At 56.6% G+C, this 23,702-nt stretch overlaps 9 protein-coding genes across 9 annotated transcripts; 4 read left to right on the forward strand and 5 right to left on the reverse strand.

The window, feature by feature from the left end:
- Window positions 1-954: 954 nt before the first annotated feature.
- LY79DRAFT_574524 (cryptococcal mannosyltransferase 1-domain-containing protein) lies at window positions 955-2,293 on the forward strand (the record flags this gene model as incomplete). Its single annotated transcript, XM_060559601.1, has 2 exons — window positions 955-1,548; window positions 1,622-2,293. The coding sequence occupies 2 exons, from the start codon at window positions 955-957 to the stop codon at window positions 2,291-2,293; spliced, it is 1,266 nt and encodes a 421-aa protein (XP_060420630.1).
- A 231-nt stretch (window positions 2,294-2,524) lies between these two features.
- On the reverse strand, window positions 2,525-5,236 carry LY79DRAFT_664498 (uncharacterized protein; the record flags this gene model as incomplete). Its single annotated transcript, XM_060562899.1, has 3 exons — window positions 2,525-4,715; window positions 4,775-4,961; window positions 5,035-5,236. 3 exons carry the CDS (start codon window positions 5,234-5,236, stop codon window positions 2,525-2,527), a joined length of 2,580 nt encoding a protein of 859 aa, XP_060420631.1.
- Window positions 5,237-6,492: 1,256 nt separating this feature from the next.
- On the forward strand, window positions 6,493-7,542 carry LY79DRAFT_664499 (uncharacterized protein; the record flags this gene model as incomplete). Its single annotated transcript, XM_060562900.1, has 1 exon — window positions 6,493-7,542. One exon carries the CDS (start codon window positions 6,493-6,495, stop codon window positions 7,540-7,542), a length of 1,050 nt encoding a protein of 349 aa, XP_060420632.1.
- Window positions 7,543-9,562: 2,020 nt separating this feature from the next.
- Window positions 9,563-10,042, reverse strand: LY79DRAFT_574526 (uncharacterized protein; the record flags this gene model as incomplete). Its single annotated transcript, XM_060559602.1, has 1 exon — window positions 9,563-10,042. The coding sequence occupies one exon, from the start codon at window positions 10,040-10,042 to the stop codon at window positions 9,563-9,565; it is 480 nt and encodes a 159-aa protein (XP_060420633.1).
- Window positions 10,043-10,438: 396 nt separating this feature from the next.
- On the reverse strand, window positions 10,439-11,700 carry LY79DRAFT_8778 (uncharacterized protein). Its single transcript, XM_060565184.1, has 2 exons — window positions 11,042-11,700; window positions 10,439-10,985 (listed from the first exon to the last, which is right to left on the reverse strand). The coding sequence occupies exons 1-2, from the start codon at window positions 11,587-11,589 to the stop codon at window positions 10,835-10,837; spliced, it is 699 nt and encodes a 232-aa protein (XP_060420634.1). The 5' UTR covers window positions 11,590-11,700; the 3' UTR covers window positions 10,439-10,834.
- A 549-nt stretch (window positions 11,701-12,249) lies between these two features.
- On the forward strand, window positions 12,250-14,642 carry LY79DRAFT_664500 (uncharacterized protein; the record flags this gene model as incomplete). The annotated part of the gene is made up of 4 exons (XM_060562901.1): window positions 12,250-12,990; window positions 13,051-13,271; window positions 13,323-13,890; window positions 13,941-14,642. The coding sequence occupies 4 exons, from the start codon at window positions 12,250-12,252 to the stop codon at window positions 14,640-14,642; spliced, it is 2,232 nt and encodes a 743-aa protein (XP_060420635.1).
- Window positions 14,643-16,495: 1,853 nt separating this feature from the next.
- On the forward strand, window positions 16,496-17,694 carry LY79DRAFT_532687 (uncharacterized protein). The gene has a single exon (XM_060556308.1). The coding sequence runs from the start codon at window positions 16,527-16,529 to the stop codon at window positions 17,205-17,207; it is 681 nt and encodes a 226-aa protein (XP_060420636.1). The 5' UTR covers window positions 16,496-16,526; the 3' UTR covers window positions 17,208-17,694.
- Window positions 17,695-18,223: 529 nt separating this feature from the next.
- Window positions 18,224-19,052, reverse strand: LY79DRAFT_8469 (uncharacterized protein). The gene has a single exon (XM_060565159.1). It carries the CDS (start codon window positions 18,915-18,917, stop codon window positions 18,408-18,410), a length of 510 nt encoding a protein of 169 aa, XP_060420637.1. The 5' UTR covers window positions 18,918-19,052; the 3' UTR covers window positions 18,224-18,407.
- Window positions 19,053-19,055: 3 nt separating this feature from the next.
- Window positions 19,056-23,008, reverse strand: LY79DRAFT_532691 (type III restriction enzyme). The gene is made up of 2 exons (XM_060556309.1): window positions 22,643-23,008; window positions 19,056-22,576 (listed from the first exon to the last, which is right to left on the reverse strand). The coding sequence occupies exons 1-2, from the start codon at window positions 22,838-22,840 to the stop codon at window positions 19,433-19,435; spliced, it is 3,342 nt and encodes a 1,113-aa protein (XP_060420638.1). The 5' UTR covers window positions 22,841-23,008; the 3' UTR covers window positions 19,056-19,432.
- Window positions 23,009-23,702: the final 694 nt, after the last annotated feature.

Raw genomic sequence — 23,702 nt, forward strand, 5'->3', positions numbered from 1 at the left:
ACGACAAAGAAAGTCAGATGGTAAATTGCTGAGGAGGCTAGATGCGTTATCGACGTCAGCCAGCCTGATATCTCATTTCAAAAGCTCCCTTGGTCACATAGGCAGAGAGTCTACAACAATTGCCTACAGCGAGTTGCAGCTGTAGACCACATTTTCTGCGTATGTGATTTGCCATGAAGCCGCCGCGGGATTCAGCTGATGCAATTGGCGGCGATGCTCTATCATGTACGGACAGGTTGGTTCACTTCCAGCCAACGCCAAGGTAGTGTGGGCTTGCATAAAGTGGGCTTCTACCGGGAACCTTAGAGCCAACCATGCTCGACCGGAATCATAAACGGCCCGTGGCTTGCAACTGGTATGTGTCAGCACCTGTACCGGTAATCTGTATGATCTACAGGGTCACGACTGTGCCCCCTGCCATGTCTTCCTCATAGACCAACCACAAATATCCGCACGTTTGACATGCAGATATACGATGCACTAATACTAATACGTACGTGTATCACTGGCGTCGGCTCCACAACAGCCAATCGCTTGGCTCCCTGTCTTCTCCATGCTTCCCAGAATAGGTCGGCCCTGACAGGTCTGCCGACCAATGATACTGCGCCCTCTGACGGCTAATTACATACTACTACCTACCTATGTACACATGCTAAAAAAAAGGGATCCCGGGGAGCTGTATTTCTGAACGGGTAAGGAGCCCTGTCACCCATCTTGGCTGGGATAATAGACAGGAGAGAGTGAAGGAGGGGCTCACTAAGCACTAATCTCCAGCTTGAGGCAACTGCCAACGACATACGTGCTGTTCGGCATACACTGACTGTTTCGATGGCGTTGTCCACCGAGACACTCATTCGTTAAACCCTATATACCTACCTCCCTGGCTGACCAGTCGTTACCGTCAATCGACCTGCTCTACCCGCCTCGCGCCCTCCCCCTTTCGACCATCCCTCGATGGGCCTCCTCAACGGCCTACGCCTCAGCGCCAGGCGCCTCCTCCGCTCCCGCGCCCTGCGCAACCTCGTCCTCGTCTTCGCCGTCTACAACTTCCTCGAAGCCCTGCGCGTGCAGCGCCTGGTGACGGGCGCCCCGCGGCACGACCCGAAGCGCCCGCGGCGCGCCGAGCGGGTGTACATCGCCGGCATGCACTACAACGATGCGGCGCTGATTCGGGACCACTGGGCGGGCGCGGTGCTGGCTCTCGTCGAGGCGCTGGGCCGCGACAACGTCTTCGTGAGCGTGTACGAGAGCGGGAGCTGGGACGACAGCAAGGCCGCGTTGCTGGCGCTGGACGAGGAGCTGGGCCGCAGGGGAGTCCGCCGCAACGTCGTGCTGGACAACAGGACGCACCAGGAGGAGGTCGAGGCCGTCCCCGCGCAAGGCGAGGCCAGGGAGGGGTGGATCACGACGCCGAGAGGGAAGAGAGAGATGAGGCGGATCCCCTTCCTGGCTCGGCTGAGGAACCTGACGCTCAAGGACCTGTGGAAGCTGGGGGATGAAGGGGAGATCTTCGACAAGGTTCTTTTCTTGAACGATGTGGTGTTCACTGTAGGTTGAACTTTCTTCTCCACGTGGTTGTGGTGAGGGACCGGAGGCTAACCAGACATACACCTACGCACAGACGGATGACGTCCTCGCCCTGCTCGACACCAACAACGGCCTCTACGGCGCGGCGTGCTCGCTCGACTTCTCCCAGCCGCCGTACTACTACGACACGTTCGCCCTGCGGGACTCGGCCGGGCAAGGCCACCTGATGCAGACGTGGCCGTACTTCCGGTCGCGGGCGAGCCGGGAGGCGATGGAGACCTATTCGGACGCCGTGCCCGTGCGGAGCTGCTGGAACGGCATCGTGGCGATGCCCGCCGCGCCGTTCCTGGTGTCCCGCGCGTCGGGCCATCGGCGGCTCGAGTTCCGCGCCGTACCGGACTCGCTGGCCGAGGAGAAGCACCTCGAGGCGAGCGAGTGCTGCCTGATCCACGCCGACAACCCGCTGTCCGAGAGCCTGGGCGTTTTCCTGAACCCGCGCGTGCGGGTCGGGTACTCGCCTGGCGCGTACGAGTGGGCGCACCCCCGCGACGTCGGCGACAGCTGGCTCTCGCTCTGGAGGATCGTGGTCGGCACCTGGGAGGCCAGGATCCGGCGGCTGCTCACGAGCGACCGCGTCAAGGAGTGGCTTGTGAGGAAGAGGCTCGCCGAGTGGGAGGCCGAGGGGGACGGGAGGGAGGAGAAGGGCGTCCATTGCCTGATCAACGAGGGGCAGGTGCTCGTATACAACGGCTGGGCGCATGTGTAAAAAGGAAAAGTAAATATACCCCCCCCCCCCTTTTTGTCCACCTATTTGTTGGATGTACATAAGATAAGTAGACAGACATATGAATCTTTTTATCTCTAGGATTATCACGCTCTAGGATTATCACGCTCTAGGATTATCACGCTATGGCTTGTATCCCCACTCCTTTACGCCGTATGCCTCCATGCAAAAGCCCGCAACTCCTGCCCGTACAAAAAAAAAAAAAAAAAAAGACTAAGCGCTCAACATCCCCCCGAGGTCCACGCCCCAGCTCCTCCTGCCCCCCTTGACGAGCCGAGAGTCCGCGTCCGCCGGCGGCGCCGCCCCGATCTCGTGGAAGAAGCGCTGCATCTCGGGGCTCTTGGCCGTCTCCTCGTCGACCAGGACGCCACCCCTGTCGCCGCACGTCCGGAGCATGCGCGTCCTCCTGAGCGTCTTGCGCGGCGTGTCGGGGGTCGTCCCGTCGGCTGGACGGATTTTCTCGGAAGAAAGAACCCGGGCTTCGTGGAATAGAGCCTCGAGCTCCTGGAGGCGGCAGGACGTCGTCAGCGGGGATACCTCGTGGCGGTCCCAGCCATGCTCGCCGGGATCCGTGGCGGGAGACAGGGGGCTCACGGTGTACGACATGTTGTCGACATCGTGCCCGTCGTCCACGTGTTGAAAAAGCGATCCAACAGCCGCCTGCGCTTCGTAGTTCTCATTCTCGTCGTCCGTCGTCTCTCCGTCATCCTCGTCGACACCAACACAATTCCTCAGCCCGCTCCATACCCGAGGCCTGCCCCTCCTCTCGCTCCCAGGGCTCGTCGGAACGATATCGTCCGGGTCTACCAGCAGCTCCAGGAGGGCGCCCTCCTCGTCGAGCAGGTTGCCCTCCTTCGCGATCTCCAACACGCCGCTCTCGGCCGCCTCCATGAACCGCTCGCTCAGCCCGCGGGCGACGACCTTGGGGACGTCGTTCATCTGCAACACGTCGAGCAGCGACACCCCGTGGCGGTGCAGCCTGTGCAGCTGCGCGGACGTGAGGCACCCCTTCCGCTGCGCGTCCGCGGCGCGGAGCTTGCGGAACATGGGCAGCGCCGTCGAGGGGCGTCCGCAGCTCCCCGGCGGCGACGGATCCGAGTCGACGACGGCGAGCATGTCGTTGATGGCGTCGGCGGACCACTGGACCGAGCGGACTGCCTGTAGGAGGCCGGTGTACTCGCGCCGCCGCGGGTGCGGGGGGTGATTCTGGGCGAGGGAGGGGTGCGGCGGGAGAGGGAGCGGGAGGATCGGCTCCACGAGGTCGGTGACGTACTCGATGGGGTTGATGGAGGGGGATGGGATGCGGTGGAGGACGAGGTAGCGGAGGATGTTTGCGTTGCGGGCGAGGCACTCCTGGAGGTCGGCGAAGGAGGTTGTGGGAGGTAGAGAGAGACCGCGAGCGATCGTGCGGAGGGGGGCGGAGGCGGAGGGGTGGTATGGGGGATAAGGGGGCAAGTCGCTGTATTGGACGGGTGTGGTGGAGGGGACACAGTCAGGGGAGGTTGCGTAGATGTCGAGGATGTCGTCGATCTCTTGCTCTTGCTCTTGCTCTTCTCTTGAGATTGAAAAGGATCTACGTGATGTAGGGGAGACAGGATTTGAGTCATCCACGATGGAGTTAGAGGAGGGTTCTGCGTGAGCGGGGGGGTATTCGACATGTTGATGTGAGGCTGAACCAGATTCCTCGGGCCGTGGGCCCAGCCAGTCATCGTCGTCGTCGTCCGTGCTGAACTGAAGGAAGCTACTCGTGTGCTTCATGACGGTGCTCATAGACGGGTTCAGCTTGCTGTGCTTGTTTTCTGTTGTCGGGGTCTCCCCTACCTCGGGTAAAGGTGACGCTTGAGAGCAGCAGCGGATAAACGGACTGCATCGTAAAGGGTCCTGGTGTACAGGATGGGGTTGCGATTCCAGCGTGATGCTTTCCGCCGATCCGCCAGGGTCGCGCACGCTCGACTGCGAGTCGGAGTGGTCGACGGCGGATTTCACCGACGACGCATCATCTTCGTACCAGCCCAGGCCGGTGGTAGGACGAGGGATATCGTAGCTCAGTCCGTGGGGAGCTTCTTCCTCCTCGTCCATCTGCCGGCCTTCAAAGTCGTCAGACGCGGGTCGGTGAATTCCCGGCTCGTCTTTTGTCGGTTTCTCGGGGCTTTCCCGGCCTCCGGTGTCGTCGTTGTCACGAAGACCAAGTAGGCAGCTCGGAGACCTGTCCTTTGACAAAATACTCTCGTTCGAGGACGCTTCCACGTCTATACCCTCCCCATGGACAGACGTGGGGTCACTACCTTCGATCGTGGCCGAAATACCAGCTTCTTTCATCATCAGCCCAAACTCCGGGAAGCGCAGGTGCGGCAAACGAGGAACCTTCTCCGTCTCCGCTGGGCTCCTCCTCGACGTCTTCGGCCTGCGTCACGCATTAGCATCGTCTACTGCCCCGCCCTCCCGGCTGTGACAATGATTCACCTCTCTCGACCCGTCATGCCGTTCTTTGAAGGACGCATCTTTGCGCGGCCGGATGTGGTCGTAGTGATATCGGTGGTCTTTGTGATGGTGGATTCGCCGCCGCTGCGGAGCCGCCTCCTCTTCCCTCGGCCGGCGCCCCCGAGCAGAGGAAACCGCCCGCGACCAGACGCGCGGATTCGTTTCCTTCCTGTCACTCCTCAGACGTCTCTCAGCTTCCTTCTGCCGCCGGCGCAGCGCGTCGAGCGCGTGGGGGGACTCACCTTTTGCGAGCGCCTCCGTCTCCTCAACGCCGTAGGTCTGGACTCCAAAGAGGCCGGTCGGGAACCTCTGGTGGTGCTCGCTGGCGGGAGACGACGAAGGCGATGATGACGACGGCGACGAAATCTCGTCGTATGGCGCGAGCCCTGACGGTGAGGCGCATTGGTCCCCGCCGTTGGGGGAGTAGCACACTGTCGTCGTCATAGCGCGGCCGTTGGAAACACTCCGAAGCGGCTCGAGTGAGGCCGAAGAGGAACGGGCTCTACGGGACGTCCAGCGTCCTAGGGAAGGCCATGAGAAGCCCATGCTCGCTTGCTCGGATTTGATCGTTAAGGAAAAAGAAAAGGAGGGGGGAAGAATAGAGCTTGGCAGAGAAACTCAACAGGTCGTGGTGTAAGTCTGGCTGGCCTACAGTCATGGGGGCCACGGGGGCCTTTTTGACTCAGATTTGCTCAAAGACATATCCCCCCCCCAAAGGTCGCTTCCTTGTTTGATTCGGTCAGGAGGCTTACTCTTGAGGCAAGAGGGCAGCGTTTCCATCCCTTACGCGCAAGGCAAAGAAAGGTTGGATACACGGCCCAAAGGGAACACGGGCTGTCGTGATACTTTGCCGCTTCCCTTGTTCGGAAAAAAAAAAACGTACATTGATACCAGGCAAGGACATAAGCCCACATACCAATTTCTTCTTTTTCTTTTCTGGAACCAGACCGACTACTTCTAATGCCGGACGCAGCTCTTTAGAGCCAGAGGCTGTGTTTTGCGGTTGTTCAAGGAGAGCGGCTGACGGGGCTGGCCGGGTTGACTGGTGGTCCCAACCCAAGGGAAGGAGAGTCGGCAAACAAAGCGTCAGTACAGCCGACAAGAAACCCTCTCCAAAATAGAAATACGAACAAACCAAGCGCAAAAGATGGGCGGAAAGGTAATTTTATGATATGGCAAGCTGGCGGACACATTGTAATTTTACCGGAGAACGTTGATAACTCCGTCGCAACCTCGGCAACTCCACTCCTTGACAACAGAGCGAGCGACACAGTAGGCTCAACGACGGGGACTCTGCTGTGGTGTGGTTTGCGTCTGCCTCTCTGGGGGGGAGGGAGTGTTCCGTATCGTGCTAAACCGTCCGTTCGGGAACAGAGGCGATGTCTGCCTGGACAATGTAGTTGTTCGGCATTGTGAACAAAGAGCGACGACTTCACAGAGAAAATTGCATGGGAGGGCCTTGTCGCCAGCTCGAACACATGACTGAACTACCTACAAGATCCGGCACAGGGTATCCATCCATGGCCGTTCTTCAGGCTTCCCGTACGCACTATAACATTCACGGCATTCTTCACATTGGGCTGGGCGTCTCCAGACTCGTCTGCCGAAACCAACAAGAACACCACGCGCTACATAACCCTGAGCCCCGAGAAGCCAAGCTCTAAACTGAAGCCCTCCAAGGAACACGGTGAGTAGAAAGCATGTGCTGGAGGAAGCAAACCATCTACAAGGGCTGCCGACACGGCCGGACCGAGGTAATCACCTGCGACGACGAGAAGAGGCGCCGCAGGGGACACGCCCACGCGGCGGCGTTGTCGTCGACGACGAGAAGTCGGCGAGAACAAGACCGTAGGAGCCCGTGGCTGGTTCTCTTCTGCCTGTGCTTCTTCCCCGCCCCCGCCGCGCCCCCGAGGGAGGAGAAATGCCGGCCCAAGCCGGCCCTCGAACCGCTCAACGGCAAGTGTCCCCGCTGTCTCGAGGAGGAAGCTAACGCAGCAGTGTGTAGCGGCCCGGTGTTCGTCGTCGACGACGACGACGACGACGACGACGACGACGACGACGACAACCTGCCGTTCCGGCCAGAGGACGCCGCCGCGGAAGCATCCAGACGGTACGGCTTCATCGGCGACAAGCACCTGCACGCCGCGGGACGCCCGGTGAGTCGCGATGCTTGCGGGGGTACAGGACCGCGGCGGGATCCGCGTCGGGGACGCTCCGGGCCGTCGTCGAGAAGCCGGCACGAGGGCACGGATCCGACAGAGGTCCGCCTGGCCCGCCGGCCGCTTTATACGAACATTCGGTACGAGAAGGCCGTACGGCGGGAACGAACTCGTCGGGAGCAATGCAACGCCGAAGGCCACGAGCATCATTCACAACACGTGCAGAGAACACCAGGGTATCGCAGTGGCAATCAAGACCAGGACCAGGACCAGGACCAAGGACCAAGTGGTTCTACGGCCAGCCCCGGCTGGAGCGCAGACAGCCAGCCCTTCCAGCCCGAAGACTCAACGGCGCACCTCGTCCCTCGCCCGCTGCAAAGGTCCATGGCCAGGACAGATCGAGATATGACCATGGGGGCGAGGGCGAGAAGGGGCCCGCTCCTGAGCGTCGTGCTGGAGGACGGAAGCGGCTGGGGAGCGCGGGACGACACTGCCGCGAGCCCACCGGAATCCGCTCCGGGGTTGTCACTGGACGAGCTGATGGAGGAAGTCGAAGAGCGATGGCGAGCGGCCCCCAACCAGCGGCGGTAGACGCGGCTTGGCCGGCGCGGCTGGGCTGGAGGGGGGCGACAGTAGACAGCAGAAGTAGATGAACTGATGAGACGGAAATTGACGCCTTTGAATCCCGAATTCCGTGGCTCGCCCCTCCCGAAAAGAATGAAAGCATGTCTGGAGGGGCGCGCCAGAAACAAGGTTCGCCTGCGAGGTCCTTTGGGAATCTGACGTGCATGGACCTGGGATCGACCCGATTCCTAGAGGGCCGCCAAGCTGGGAGTACCGATAACAAGTCCAAAGGCAGAAATAAAACAAGGATGCAGCCAGACTTTGGCTCATTTGGCACAAGTAGATTGGCGTTCATTGACGATGCAGATTCGTGGCCTTTCTTTCAATCCAGTTGGGGGCGAGACGGGGACAAACAACATGCTTCCTCGAATCCATCCGATAAAGTCTCCTGTCACTTGTGTGTCACTGGGATACATGCAGCCCCCCTCTCAAAGGGCGCGTGCGTGGATAGGAGGGTATGCTGCTACGGTGCTAGGAACGCAGTGTTCGAAGAAGGAGACGACAATGCCGAAAATGCTGATGCCTTGCGACGACGTAAACCACAACGTAGTCGGGAGGTGGCTGTAGAGATCGGCAGAGCGGAGTCCGGTGATAGGCTGCCCAATTCCCACGGAGATGGTTGGTGGAAGACGGGATCCACAAGGCTGACTGGAGGGCAGACTGGTTTGGATTAGAAATCGCTGGTTCGTGACGGAGTACGTGTCACCCAAGACGGGCTTCGTGAACCAGTAAGACTGCAGCAAAAGCACATGCCCTGTCTGCATGGCCAAAGAGAAACGAGGTTCCCCAAGTCTCACGTCTTGCGTCTTGGAATACGGGAGAGACTAGTTTGAGGAACGAAAAGGAGGTGAGTGGTGACGAAGCGGCTCAGTTGGAGGGAGGTATGACGGGACACCGTCTCTCGTCTGATGAGTGCGCGGGTTGCGGCCGAGAGCCGGCTCTGAGTCAAAAGGCTTGCTTTGAGTTTCTGCTTCGACCAGTCCACCTTATTGGATTGGCTTGAGTCGGAGTCACTATGACAGCCACACCAGCCCTACGTGTGGAGAATAGAAAGAGGGAAAGATAGGGAAAGAGAGAGAGAGAGAGAGAGAGAGAGAGAGAGAGAGAGAGAGAGAGATGAGGAGGAGTGGTGGTGGTGAGCAATTGGCTAACGAAGGCTCATTTGGCCTGCGTACCTGCAAGCGAATGCGTACCTAGCCCATCATGCGACTGCTCCCCCTGCACTCACTCAAAGTCCCGTGCAGCAACGACGCTCATACGGCAGAGTGCGAACCCGAATACTGACCCTGGAGGGGGTTGGTGCGCGCAGCCGCGCAATCCAGTAGGTAACACTACCATCAGAGCAAAGCGCCAAGCTCCAAACGACGCAAGCTCGGTGACGAGTCAGTCAAACCACGCAGGTCCATGTTGCTCACGTTTGTGTGTTCCGATATCCTCAATAGGGGGAGTGCAAACGCCCGCAAGCCCAGCGCGAACCTGCGCATTGCTAAACATCGAGTAGTCCTCAGATGCAACCTCATCACGGCGCGCTCTGCGCCGGACGTCATCGGGCGACCCAGACCGGACTGGTGGGCTCTGCTTTGCTGATCAGACCGGGGTGCGCAGAGTAGGTAGCACGTAGTAGGTATGTCGTGTATGACACGGGATTGGTGACACAGGATAGGGGACGATGAGCGCCCGCTGCCGTCCTCCATCCCTGCTAATCCCGTGGCCGAGCGAACAGAGTGTACCGACTTTCGACAAGCACCGGGCGGCCGTCAGGACTCCCCTCTTGGCGAGCCGATTGTAGTAGTATGATCAGCCGTCCTTGACCCAACGGTGAGCGAGACCTAGGACTTGGCTCCGAGTGGATCCGTCATCAATAAACTCCACGGGCCATGGATCACGGGCCACGGGTCGATGGAGACACTGATATCACAGTGGTGCGGCAAGCGGCAAGGGTAAGAGCCTGGAGACATGATTGGTCAATTTCCGCATTGTTGGCGGCTTAATCGACTGACAATGTTGGTCTCAATTCGAGACTGGAGCCCGTTTGCCGGTTTGGGTAAATGCCAAGAGGGGGGGGGGGTTGTCCCCGACGGTCCTGCGGAGGAGGCTGAGGATTTTCACTGCTCAGAGAGCGGAATTGAGGAGCCAACTGTTCGCTTAGGATGGTACCAGATTGGCGGAGAATGAAACGATCCAGTGGGAAGGCATGGATCAGGTTGGCGGGTGGAGATTGATAGGCGGGGCTGGTCTCTGGACTCTGGTTTTGATGGGCTAATTTGGACGAGGATAATAAGCGAGTGCGGCCAAATTGGGTAGAGGCGAAAGGACCATGCATATGCAGAAAACCCTCAAGCGTCCGCCGGTCCAGTCTTGCCATTCGGTTGTGTTGATCTGTTAGTCTTGTTCCAGTCTTGTCGTCGTTAGTGGCCTCAACGCCACGGCCGGTGCAACAGGCGGGGGGTGGGTGCAGTTGAGCCATGTCGAGATGTGCTGTGTGTGTGTGCAGCGCAGCGCAGTGTAATGCAATGCAGCGCGCTGCTATGCTACGCCCTGCCAGGCTGAGATGACACTTGACACCTTTGGCCGTGTAGACGGTGTGGTGTATGTAATGGTACACACTGCGATTCCAGTCACCCGTGTGCCCATCTCAGCGAATGCATCTTCTCGTTATGCCAGGCCATCGTTCCGAGTTGGCGACAGTGAGAAACCGGGATGAGCCCCAAGCCACTTCAGACCATTTTCGGCGGTGCATGTTGAAACTCGATTAAACACATTTCATCGTCTCCATCTGTAAGGTAACGCTGTGTAAAGTACGGATATTCGGCAGGGAGAAGCAGCGGTTCCTGGGTTCGTACGGATAGAGCACCCTAGACTCTCTACCCTGCACCCGAGGAGTGTAGCGTACAGTACACTACAGCCCTGGCCCCGGCTCTTTCTGTTGCTCCGGACCCATTGGGATTTGCGAGCAGAAAAAGCAGCCGTACAGAGTATCCGTAGGTCATTCGTAATACTACGGATACGGGTCGGCGAGATGGTTAGATGGATGCCAAGAGGGAGTCCGAGAGGCCCACAAACGTACGGCCATGACGGTGGGAATTAACAGACACGGAGAACGGGGGGCATTGGTCGGGTTTCATTGCCGCCGTGCTTACGGTCGGTGTCGTTCGCTGTCAGCAAGGTCGTAAGGTGGTCGTAAAGCAAAGCGTCCAGCCCTGCTACACATTCTCTCTCTCTCTCTCTCTCTCTCTCTCTCTCGTTACTCATGTTGTCGTTACACCACTCCGTACCCCTGATTAGTAAACGGACTGAAGCTCAATGCTGCGACACGGGCGAGTGCTGTGGTGTAGTATAGTGTAATGCTAAGGGCGAGGGTATCGCATAACCTTTGAGAATATCTCCGTAGGATGTATGTTATGTGGTCTCTGCTCATATGTTAGTTACATCGATGCTTGATTCGGGCTGTGCTCAGGACACTAACGCTTTCGTCCACCGCCCTGCGGTTCCAGCAGTTTGCTGCAGAGCTGCGGTGATCTTCACAGCGGGTCGACCTGAGCCCGGAATTAGTTGCCAGACAAAATCTGTTCTATTTCGGCGCCCGCAGCGGAAAAGATGGCAAGGGAGGAAGGAGCGGGGAGAGAGAGAGAGAGAGAGAAAGGGAGAGAGACACAGAGAGAGAGGTACGTACCTTTCGAGGGTCGCTGTTGACAGGGGGTCCGATCCTTCCCTGGACCGAAAAGCCCAGACTCCGCCTCCACTGGGTTGGCGGCGACGTTCTCTCATTGGCCAGTCGATTAGGCAGCAGTCTCTCACCCCGGGCGGGCGCCTTCCATAGTTTTGGTCCGCCCGTCGGTCCAGCGCGCCTTGAACTCCAGTGCTGGCGGCTGCTTGCTGTACTGCTTTTCTAATCAACCTCGAAGACCTTCGACCGTGCCTTCCACGTCCTCGCTCACGACCACGCCTCTTTTTCCCTCCTACCCCCCCAACCCTCATCGTCCTTTCCTTCGACCGAATCCCCCTCTTCCTCATCGTCCATCCATCTTCCTGCTTTTTCTATCAGTAGTCCTATCCGTGGCTCCCGACTCTTTGGGACACGACACGACACGACACGCACGCCGCCTTGTTCCACTGAGGCCGCCGCGCACCACCCACCCCGCCTGCCTCTCCTCTTTCCTCCGGATACATCCCACGGACCCTACTACAAACCACAATTTCTTCCCTCCTCCATCCTCGTCTGCTCGCCGACGCGTACTACTGCGACGAAAAGCCGCAAATTGTACGCCGTCTCAGATATCTGTCCCGCTCCCAGAAACCCCTCAAAATCAGGCAGACTGATTTCGGCCTCGACTTAAATCGACTCGCCTGCTTCGCTGTCTGCCGTATCATATCTACACCGTCCTCATCGATACCATCTCCGCCCCATCTCAACGTAAGACTCGGTCTCCTCTTCTCTTTCATGTCCTTCACCCGCACGTTTCCTATCTCAAACCATTTTCCGCCACATTGACCAATCCTGAACCTTGGGCTTGCTCAAGAGTTTAGGACTACGCCATCGAGCCTACCAGCGTGCTCCTGGTTGTGACTCACTCCCGCCGCTGCTCTCTTCAGCCCTACAACTTGGTGAACCCGCAAGACGTCTAACACGCCGTAGTTGACAGAGTTGTGGACACCCGTGTCATCACCGTCACCATGTCCGTCTCCGTCAACCCTCGACGCAGGACTCCTCCGGTGACTCCCCCGGAGTCCTCTGCCGGCAGTCGCCTCACTCTTAAGACCAACAGCCTCCGCAAGGGTGCTACCTTCCATTCTCCCACCAGTCCTACATCTTCCCTTGACGATGCTTTGACTGCTCCCCCAAGCCTTCGACGCTCCCAGACCAACCTGGACGACGTCGTCGATGCCCATCGCCGCCGTATGGCACTGTTTGTCGACGACATCGACAAGTCACTTGCCAACATCACCCTCGTCTCCCCCAAGGCCAAGTCTTTCCGAGACGACAGCCTTCCCGTGCCCAGAGGCTTCCTGAACCTTCCTGTCGTTGACCCCGCCATGGCAAAGGGAAAGTCCAAGGAGGCGGAACGTCGCATCCTGCGCCCCAGAACCCGTCGCTCCTCGAGACATCATGAATCAGACAGCGGACTCGGCACCTCTGTCGCGCATACCGCCGAGACAGAGACTGCGACCACTGCTTCAAAGAAGGCATCCGCCATCACCCGCTCTGCTGCCAACGCTTCTTCCACCATGGAGAAGCTTCCCGCCCTGACCTCCAAGGCCGCCAACCGCATCCAAGAGCACATTCTTCGACCACTCCGGGCCAAGCCCGCCCTCAAGGACTTCGAGCCGATTGTTCTTGACGTTCCCAGGCGTATCAGAGAGAAGGAGATCATCTGCCTGAGAGACCTGGAAAAGACGCTCATCTTTATGGCACCGGTAAGTCGGCTCCTGAATCAAACTGGAGTTTGGGGAAATACTTATCGATCGTTGATGAAGGAGAGGACCAAGACCGCCGCCTTGTACCTCGATTTCTGCCTGACGTCGATCCGCTGCATTCAAGCCACCGTGGAATACCTCAGCGACCGAGAACAGACTCGACCCAACGACCGGCCTTACACTAACGGGTATTTCATCGACCTCGTGGAACAGATTCGCCAGTACGCCGGCCAACTTGCTGCCGCCAAGGAATCAGACGCTGCTGAGATGGACGTTGACCCGTACGACACCCACCCTCATCTCCCGCTTCACTGTGCTGACCTCCTCTCCAGGACCGACGAAATCAAGCTGTTCGGCGGCATCACCGAGAACGGACGCCCAGCCGAGCTCGTCCGCGTTCGCAAGGACGGAAAGGCCATTTCCATGGCGACCGGCTTGGAGGTCGACCTTGACGACGCCAAGAGCCCCGTCCAGATGAAGCGCTCCTTGAGCCAGCAATTAGAAGACGACGAGGAGATCATGCGCTCTATGGCCCGCCGCAAGAAGAACGCGAGCCCCGAGGAGCTTGCCCCCAAGAAGTGCCGCGAGCCTGGTTGCAACAAGGAGTTCAAGCGTCCTTGTGACTTGACCAAGCACGAGAAGACTCACTCCCGCCCTTGGAAATGCCCTGTCAAGTCCTGCAAATACCACGAGTACGGTTGGCCCACCGAGAAGGAGATGGACCGCCACCACAACGACAAGCACTCCTCGGCACCGCCCATGTACGAGTGCCTGTACAAGCCGTGCCCCTACAAGTCGAAGCGGGAATCAAACTGCAAGCAGCACATGGAGAAGGCCCACGGCTGGCAATACGTTCGCACCAAGACCAACGGCAAGAAGTCGTCGAGCAAGGCCGGCAGCGTGACGCATTCCACCCCCCAGCTCATCCACATGCCTACTCCTTCTACCAGCAGCGCTGCCACCCCCCTCCGCCAATGGACCAGGCGCAGTTCAACTTCAACGACCCCATTCTTGCTCCCCTGCACACCATCGGTCCCGTGGGCGACTTTGCTTCCCACATTGATGGCATGGAGTTCCCCTCCTACATCTCGGACGAAGACTTTGACCAAGTTCTCGGTGTTTCGGGCCCGTTCGATGGTCAGCTTGACATGTCCATGTCCCCGTCGGACCACAACACCCCCTCCACCGATGTGTCTTATGGCCCCTACTCGTACCAGGAGGGCCCCGACTTCACTGTGAATGAGGACATCTATGGTGCCCACGCCCAACTCCCCACCCCTGACCGGTCTGTCTTCGCCGAAAAGATGAACATGGCATTCCCCATCTATCAGCCTGTTCCCACATGCCAGCCTCAGATGGATGCCGTCCAGACTGCCCCTCACATTTCTCCCATTGGCCAGGGCAATGCCATGCTCTACACACCAAACTCTCTGGCCGAGGTGGATGAGGGCTTCGAGGACACATTTAATGGCGGCGCCGATGAGTTCTGTGGCAACGACTTCCAGCTCTTCCCCGCCAACCCCGTGAGCAAGACGTACGAATCCCTCTTCGGCGAGGTGCCGAGTGCCGGCTTGGGCTACTCCCAAGCGTCACAGGATCCGTTCCAGTCTCTCGAGTGGGCCTTGGACTACCATAGCTTTCCGAGCCAGTAAATGGAGGTTGGAAAGGTGTGCGATGGATACGTTGGCAGCTGCTTGTGGGCAGTTGTAGCGTGTGTGACAAAACTTGTCCGCTTGGGCGCGGGATGGGCTAATGATTTGATGACTGGATATGGACAGAGCCTCTAGAGGGCTCGAGGGGGTCGTATGCTCGACTCTCCCTCATTTGCGATTTTGTATTATTTGGTCTCGCATAACCACTCTGCTTGCTCTCGGGTGTATCTCATTTTCTCATCTTGAATTCGTATGAGATTGATAATAGAGAGGACATGGCTAGCAACGTGACTGGTGGCAGGGCAGGCCGGCCATGGGGGACTGAGGGACGCCACGTTTTGAGGAAGATGATTTAGAGACATTTATCTCGCTCAATTTGATCTGGCAGTTCTGAAAACCACTAAAACCTTACTGGGTGCCCGTCGAGCAATGTCGTGAAGTGTTGCACTGAAGAGGACTCTAAGTCTCATAGCTTCTTGTGTTCGCTGATGGACTGTTTGCTCTGGGCTTCTGGAGACACAACAAAACAACAAAACAAAAAATAAAGCCCCCATAGGACAGAAAGAAACGGGTGGATGGAAGTCGACCTGGGTGGGTCAGGCAAATGGAAGGAAGGTCGCAGAATCTGCTTGACAATCGGAGGAAGCGCCAAAGAGTACCGCAGGACACCAGAAATTTATGTACCTGATCCGCCATCCGGATGGAATCTCGCAAGACAGACGCTTTGGCTGTTGACTTCTGGTAGATCTAGCACACAATAGAAAACTACACAACACTGGTTAATAAGCCAGGAAAGAAGATCACAAAGGAAGGAACAAGTGGGTACGCGTGCACCTACGCGTGCCTACCGCCTGCGTCAGAAGTGAAGCAAAGCAAACAAAATAAACAATCTTAGGTAATAAAATGCCCTTGTCACACCGCCAAAGATCTATCTAAACGTCAATGGTCTTGAACAAGCAACGACAGGTTGGCTAATACAACAAACAAACACATTTTATTATTCCTTGTTTGCCCTTTGCATATGCAACTGAGACCTGATAACCCTTGTGTTATGAGCTTGAGAAGATTCCTTTAAAGGAGCTTGATAATTGTCATACTTTGTTTGTTACTTGTTCTTTTGCGCCTGTTTATGTTGTGTCTCTCACAAGAAGCTTTGCTAATTGTTGTCACAAGTTGCCCTCACCTGACAAAACAGCGTGAAAATAGCAACAGAAAGTAAGACTAGGTACGAGCTTGTTACTCTATTCTAGCTAACATCTCTTCCTCCTTAAATTAACCCTCCTGACGCCTGGTAGAGACCTTTTCCTGAAAGCGTTATCCTCTCTTCACACAAAGCTCTTGTCTATATATACAGAAGGCTCTTAACAGATCTAACACCATTCCTAGCCACTTGATCTCTCAAGTCTTCTTCTTTACGAAGAATGAAGCAACTATGGACGCAGAATCTGATCTAGCTACCCTAGCTATAACGTTAAGTAAGTGCGCTACTGCCTCTAATAGTAAGTAATCAAAAGCTCTTGACTGTACATATATATTTACTGACTGCATAAAATAGAAGGGGAAAACCTCTAACGCCCTCGGCAAGAGCCAGACGTTATGGACCAGGGCCGTACGCCTAAACGACCTTGCTCGCAAGCGTCAGCAATATCGTCGCCCTTCCTCACCATAGGAAGCTATCCTAGCAGCCAGTTCGAGCTTAGCAGTGTGCCGTCACCTGGGTTCTTGCTAGCCGACTAGTAATCTATAATCTTCGCACCTAAACGACCTTGCTCGCAAGCGTCAACAATATCGTCGCCCTTCCTCACCATAGGAAGCTATCCCGGCAGCCAGTTCGAGCTTAGCAGTGTGCTGTCACCTAGGTTCTCGCTAGCCAACCAATAATCTATGATCTTCGCAGAGCGCAAGCGGGAGGTCCTACCGCGAGTGGACATCTGGATCAATGATAAACGAGGGAGCACCACGGATGAGAAGAGATACAAGCCTCTCGCCAACACTATGTGCTCGCTGCTTAACGATCCGACAATGTACAACATAAATCCTGCCCACGAACTGCTACCGTCAGAGTTTGACTGGAAGGGCTTTATCTGCTTTACTTTGCAGCACAAGAACTTCGACCAGACCAAGACCACCTACTACGTCACGCTTTCTCGTGATAAGCAAGTTATTGCTAGCGGAAACGTCGGTCTTGAAGGAGAGTTCCGTCAGGCCATTAAGAAGATGCTCGCCCTCGTTGGACGATCGACCAACGTCATACAAGAAGCCGCGCGTTACGGCATCACCTGGGAACTCCGAGACGGGGATCCCATGTACGACGAACTCCCGTCGTTTGAGGAAGGCGAACTTTTCTGTTCTCGTTCTCTCGACCTCAACCAGCTAGGAGATGATCAAAGCAGACAATCTCAATCTGTCACATCTAGCGCTGCAGAGGGCTCCCGGGGCCCGCGGCTGACGAACCCCGGTCTCGAGCGGCGACGCCCGGCGCGAACGAGGGCCCTTTGCTCCGAAGGCCTGGCCCAGACGACAACGCCGGCGTGGCTACATCCCCGGCTGTCGCGGCCGCTGTGACGAAGGACTCCGAGGCCCTAAGACCTGACGCAGACGTACAGAAGAAGTAAGGAGAGCACATGGTGTAGGATTCGGGTTCCCGCGGAAAGGGGTACATGTGAGGAGTCGAGAAGAACCTCGAATGACGGCTGGAGCAATCCTAATTGTTCTGACATTGTGGACCCCAAGGACACCTGGAACGATGCCTCGAATGACGACTGGGGCAGCCCCAACATTACTCCTACCTACGACCAATGGTGAGAACAATTTTTGGGAATTGATTATAATGGAGGTTACTACGGAGGTCACAATGGAGGTTACAATGAACAGAAATTAGAACTGGCACCTAGAGTGACGAGGATTAGGATATTCACAGGCGATGACGAGGACGCCATCATTTTTTTGGGGAGGGGATTGTCACGTGGTACACGGGTTGAGTTAGCATGGAGACCATCCACAGAGCTCTACACCTTGCAGCAGCCCACCCTTGTAGATACTAGATTCATAAACACACTTTGAGATTCACCTGCTTGGCCATCACGTTGATCTGTGGATCCGAGCTCTAGGCAGTATATTCATTCATTTCGGACTCTTCTCGACTCCTCACAGTACAGGAATGACGTGTTCGGCGTGCAAAGCCAAGCATTGTCCCGCTCCCCCCACTGGACGCCGGAGGCACTGGGCCAGATCTGACAGCCCGTATTCTGGCCCCAAGCATCGCGACGCGCCGCCCGCACACGGCTGCGCAGGCAAAAGGGCTGGGGCGGCGGAGTGATCTGCGGTTGGAACACGAGGGGGAAAGAAACATGTTCTTTGACGGACTTGAGTCACCGGGTGCATTTGATGCATGCATCAGAGAGGGAGGGAAGGGGATGAAAGGACAAGCGAAATGCCGGGCGTAGATAGATACCCAAAGTTACCTAGATAGTTCAGATAGAATCAAATCGCAAGACGATGTCGTGCGAGCCGAGAGATCCCCTTTCCTATGCGGCCCCCCTCCCCTGCCCCGTGCTGGGAGTGTGGTATGTCGTGCCCGTAAGCTTCGGGTCAGCAACGGACTGCCGTTCGCGCCGTTCCCGCTGCCGTTGGAGCCATTTTCCTCCCGTCGGGGGAAATCTAGAGAGATGTGTGTGTGTGTGTGTGTGTGTGTGTGCAGTGTCTAGTCTGTCTTAGATAATAACCTAGGTAGGTGTCGCTTCCATCGCACGATTGGTGGGAGCTCTAGTGGGTCGCCGCCAGTTGGCAGACAGCTGGCTGAAGCTCCCTCCGCGCCCCACGTCCCTCTCCTTTGCCCGCTCTCCAAAACCCGCGTTTGCTGCAAAAAATTTCAAACCTCGTTGCTTTCCCGTCAACATCAACCCGGGCGTCCGTCGCCCAACGAAGGGCATCCCCTTCCACCCTGCGAATTTCTCGACTTCCGACGCGCGCGCGCCCCTCGGCTGATGATCTCTGCAATGTCGTACAGGACCCTTGATTGAAGTCCGTACCAGAGAGGTAAGCTCGATAAAAATTTCCTTTTATGAAATCCCCCCCCCTTCCCTCCCTCCTCCCATCCTTTCTTCTCACCCTTTTCGAGCTTTGGGACTCCCACGTCCCCGAGCTCCCGAGGGGGAGGAAAGGAGTGTGGAGGGGCTGGGGACGGGAAGACCACCATATGATGAAAGTCATAAAACCTTTTATACTCATAGGAAGAGCCGTCTGAGACGCCCCGGGGAAAAGGGGGGCGGTCATGCTGGCCCTCCCCTCTCCCCCTTCGGTCTCGCCCCTCGTGAGACACCCTTACTCTTTGAACCGGCACATGGGCTTGGGAACCTTTGCACCGTCATGTGCTGTCCCTCGATTCCGTCGGGGGGTAGGGGGCGGCGGGTGGGCGGGGTGGGGATGTTGTGCTTTTAACTCGGGTTTCTGAAATTTGCTGGTCCAAAAAGAACAAAAAAAATATTCAATTTTTGTTGTTGCTACGTCGGCAACCGCATTATCATCGGGACGTTTCTTGCTGACTCGAGACTTTTGATAGAGAAGCGTGGCTCTCCCGCGTCGTCGTCGGTGTTCCGGGTGTGGAGAGGGGGGTTTGCACGGAAGGAGATGGGAAGTGAATGAGAGCAATAAACACGGGATTCATTTAGTCATTACTATCGTTCCTGGTGATGTCTAGCTGGTGGTGCTGGCTCTGCTGCCATGCCCGCTGCCCTGCCCCATGCATGTCTTTTACAATTGCAATGCGTCGATAGTCCAGCTTGTTCACTTTACTCGTCGCTGTCGCTCTCAAACACTGGCCGCCTTCTCTGCTGCCGTCCGCCTGCCTGTTGTCGCGGAGTAGCGTCTCCATCCTCAGACTCGTCCATCGACGCTGCTGTCCGCGACCTCTTTGCCTTGCTACTGAGAAGCACATCCGCCAGATCCGGGAGCGAGTCTGCCGACTCCTGTGTCGCCGGGAACTCGGTCGGCACGTAAAAAGGCTGGGCGGCATCGTTGCGCTGCGTTGAGCCCGTGGCCGTGCCTTGGCTCGTGGACAACGCCGAAGATGTCGGGTGGTTGCTGGACACGGGGTGGTCGTCCGAGACGACGAAGTCGAGCAAGTCACCCCCGCTGTCTGACCCGTCCGTTTCCATCACGTCGCTGTCTCTGTCGCAGTCGTCGCCGAGCTCATCGCTGTTGATGCCACGTCCCACTCGCGTCAAGGCCTTCTTGCCGCGTCCTCGTCCCGTAGCAGCCTTCTTCGGCTTCGGAAGTCGGCGCGACGGCGTTTCTTCATCCGCCGTCTCGTCCATGTCGTCGTCCACCAGCGCTGCAGCAGATGTGAATGCTGAACGCTTGGGTGCACCGTTGGGTTTGCGTTTCTTTGGCCTTGGCTCCTCGATGGACTCACCCTCAGGCACCACCGTTCTCAACTGCCCCCTGGCACCATTGCCCGGAGGCACCCCGTCTTCCGTATCGCTGGCATAATCTGGGACCGGAATCTCTTCCCACCGGCTGGTATCCTCTTCCCCAAACGGTTGTATGTAGCGGCTTCTTGTGTCTTGGCTCTTGGCAAGCTTCTGACATAATTTGACGAACCTTTTCGTTCGTTGGCTGTGTTGAACCTTGCCCACTGGTCGAAGCCGCCGTTGGAGCTCGGGACAGGCAGTCAAACTTGGCATCTCCGTCTCTTCGATTTTGGACCAGCTGGCAGGCAGAGACCGGTACACCCTGTCCAACTCAGCCAACTGTGTTTCTGTGAGGACGACCGAGTTGACCGAGGGCACGTCAGCAACGAAGTCCACCTCTGTCGGCTCTTGCTTTTTCTGAGGGCGACCTCTTTTAGGGGCCGCACTAGCCTTGCCCATATCTGATACCTTGACGAAGCCCAAATTGACGCCGTCTGGCAGATGGAACTTCTTGGGGGGCAACTTCTTCTTCGCCCTCCCCTTCTTGGGCTCGGGAAGTGACGGGTTTTGCGTGTTTTCAATGGGGATCTCGATGTGCTGCATGTTCACCTCGGGCCGAATATCCCTAGGCACAATCCGAGCCGAAAGATCGTGGCGGAAGTTGAACTTGCTCCCTTCGCAAATCAGCTTCTGCATCTCTGCGTAGTTGTCCTTCGACCTGGCAAAGGCGTCCTCCTCTTTGCCCCGCATCAGCAAGAGTACGATGTTGCCTGCCCTCTTTCGTCCCGTTCTGCCCATCCGTTGAAGCATCCTGATGGGCGAGGATGAAGCATCGTAGCACACAATGAGATCGACTTGTCCAATGTCCAAGCCCTCTTCGCCGATGGAGGTTGCGACCAGTACATTGTATTCGCCGTCCTTAAACTTCTGAATCGTTGCAATCTGTTCGCTCTGCTTCATGCCTGCGGACCGCTTCGAGTCCGCTTGGCCGACGAAAACAGTGGCCTTGATCAGTGGTTTGTGCACGTTCAGAACCCGGACAATATCCTCGGCACTGTCCCTGTACTCGCTGAACACTATGATGCGGGTGGACGTCGCACCGGCGTCCATGAAGTGGTTGAGGACAGTGTCCTGCAAAGCGGCAAGCTTCGGATGGCCGACGAAGCCCTCGGTGCGAAGCCACTTCTCTACCCTCATCATCATCTCCTGGAAGCTTTGGTCGTTAACTATCTGCTTCTTGTACTTGGACCCCTTCTCTCCCATGTCTTCAACCCCGCCTCGGAACTCCTTCAGGTTCTCGTAGAAGGGTCTGATCCCGTGAAAGTTGAGCAGTTTGATTGCGTGGGCAAGACTCTGCAATATGCTGAAAACAGCCCTCATCATGAACTGCATTCCGGGATTGGTTTTGCGTCCGACGGTAGCGAACCATTCCTGCTGTTGCTTCACCAAACCGTACGTTGTTATTGCCATCGGATCCCTGCCGAAATAGATGTTTTGCTGGGTGAGCTTGTCCATCAGCGGCTTCAGGGCCTTCGAGAACAGATCCTTGATCTCGCACATTTCATCAGAGGGATCGAGGACAACTTGCTCAACGTTTCTTTGGTGCACATATTGACGGATGTCAATGGAATCCTCGGTTCGAATTTCGATGTGTGATATCCCGAGGTTGTCAATGATTTCTTGCACCGTCTCAATCTTTGAGCCGGGCGTCGCGGTCAACGCCAACAACCGGAAATAGGGGTTGTATTGGCGTATTCTCTTGACGACCTTGGCGTAAGCGTACTCCCCCGTGGCGCGATGAGCTTCGTCTATCACCAGCAGAACGATGGATTTCGGGTCGGCATAGCCGTGAGAGATGTCGTTCTGCAGCGTCTGCGGCGTCATGAAGAACACTCGTTTGGACGACCACTCGTCTACTCTGAGGGCCGGTGCCGTGTCGCCTGTAAGGAGCGTTGTCTCAGATCGAGGTATGCCCACAATGTTGAAGCAAGCGTCTACCTGCTGTGCCACCAGAGGTTTGGTAGGTGCAACGAACACAATCTTGGCGTCCTTGGTCCAACGGTAGTAGTTGAGCATAATGGTCGCAGCGATGAATGTCTTGCCAAGACCAGTGGGTAAGGCGACAAGTGTGTTGTTGAACAGGCCGTTTTTGACGATACTAAACTGATAGTCTCTGGTGGCTCCGAGGTTGGTTGGATACAACCAGGTCTTCATCGCTTCACGATCGATAGCATGCTGAGAAGGGGCCTCTTCAGGCTTATCTCCCCTGTAGACCCGACCGAACCCTGGCTGAGAGGGTTGTATAGGGGCGTCGTCTGCGACCCTACCACCCAGCAAGGTGGTCTGTCTGAAGCTTGACGATAACGTGCGAGTCAATCCATTCTGAGCCCTGGGCGCCGCAGTTGCTGCATTTCTGGTGGGTGGTGCGGCGGACAGTGGTTCCGGCGAGGAGGAAAATGCATCTGAGGGCAAGTCATCCAACTCGTTTGCCAGAGGTCGAGTTGATGCTGATTTCTGAAATGCCTGCAGAACCGTTTAGAAAACGTTCGCATTGATGAGGGCAAACGGTATCAATAACTTTCGACCTACATTGGTTGCCGGGAGTTGACGTCCCGTGTTGTCTCGGTTGAAAGATGGCTCGAGGGCATGGGTAAACGCCGACGACCTGGCAGAGGGCGCAGTCTGCAGATTAAAGGCTGATGAGCTCGATGGGCCAGCTTGACTCTGACTAAGTGCTTCCACCAAATCTTCGTCTGCGAGATCGTCGTCGTATTCATCAGAATCCATGGTGGAAACAGTGAATGGTCCTCACTCGATGACTGAGTTATTGGTCTTTCGCCCAAAGTGCGTAAGCATGATGGGAGTCTCCGTGGCCGTTACGAAGAACCTCCCAATCTGGGGTCAGCAAGGTCTCTGCTCGCGGACAACGAGGGGCTCGCGTGGCGGTTAACCCAGACGCGTCGTCGAGCTCGACGCGAAATCAGATCGCGGTCACCTGACATTGATTACATAATAATGTGCTTGATAAGGTTTGGTCGACAAGCTCAGCTTCAGGGTCTACAAGTGGGGCTGGGACAGCCCCGTCGTCTCTGCTTTCTTCGATGAAAGCTTAGTCTGGCGCTTTTGGCAATTCGGAAGAACTGGTAAACGTGGCACGATGCGACTTACTAGGAAATATATAAGCATTTTTACCTCTCCCTCATACTTTCGCTTTGGATTGTTCTGTTCATATTGACCCTGGCGCTGCCAGCCTTCCTTGTCTACTCAGCTATCGCTGTGTTACATCGTAAACCTGGGAAAGTCCTTGGAACACCACTGCCGGGGCAACAGCCCGCAGCATGAAGCCAGCGCATCATAGCGGTTGCAATAACAAGCAAACCCCGTTGGTAAACCTCGTGACTAATATTGATTGAAGAGGGATGGGGAGAAACACACACGGAAAAGTTTCGATACATTGAACAATCAGATACTGCGGCAAAGAAGGCAGCCAGAGTCACAATTGCGCTAAACCTAGTCCAGAGAGGTCGCATGCGACCTGAGCGTTCCTGCCTGCCTGCCTGCCTGCCTGCCTGTCTGGTGACCTGTGGTGGGGCTAACTCAAACGTCACTGCTTTTCGCGACGGACGAATTTCTTCACTGCCTTTTCCCT

This window comes from Colletotrichum navitas (genome assembly GCF_030913465.1).
Source record: "Colletotrichum navitas strain CBS 125086 chromosome Unknown LY79scaffold_1, whole genome shotgun sequence".
NCBI lineage: Eukaryota > Fungi > Ascomycota > Sordariomycetes > Glomerellales > Glomerellaceae > Colletotrichum > Colletotrichum navitas.

Excerpts from the sequence above, each read along its gene's own strand:
- LY79DRAFT_532691 (XM_060556309.1), bottom strand. The coding sequence starts at position 22,840 with ATGGATTCTGATGAATACGACGACGATCTCGCAGACGAAGATTTGGTG. Across the intron at positions 22,577-22,642 it reads GTCAACTCCCGGCAACCAAT|GCATTTCAGAAATCAGCATC; the intron begins GTAGGTCGAAAG and ends ACGGTTCTGCAG.
- LY79DRAFT_8778 (XM_060565184.1), bottom strand. The coding sequence starts at position 11,589 with ATGAGGAAGAGGGGGATTCGGTCGAAGGAAAGGACGATGAGGGTTGGG. Across the intron at positions 10,986-11,041 it reads GCAGGGCGGTGGACGAAAGC|AGACCACATAACATACATCC; the intron begins GTTAGTGTCCTG and ends ACATATGAGCAG.
- LY79DRAFT_8469 (XM_060565159.1), bottom strand. The coding sequence starts at position 18,917 with ATGACCGCCCCCCTTTTCCCCGGGGCGTCTCAGACGGCTCTTCCTATG.
- LY79DRAFT_532687 (XM_060556308.1), top strand. The coding sequence starts at position 16,527 with ATGATCTTCGCAGAGCGCAAGCGGGAGGTCCTACCGCGAGTGGACATC.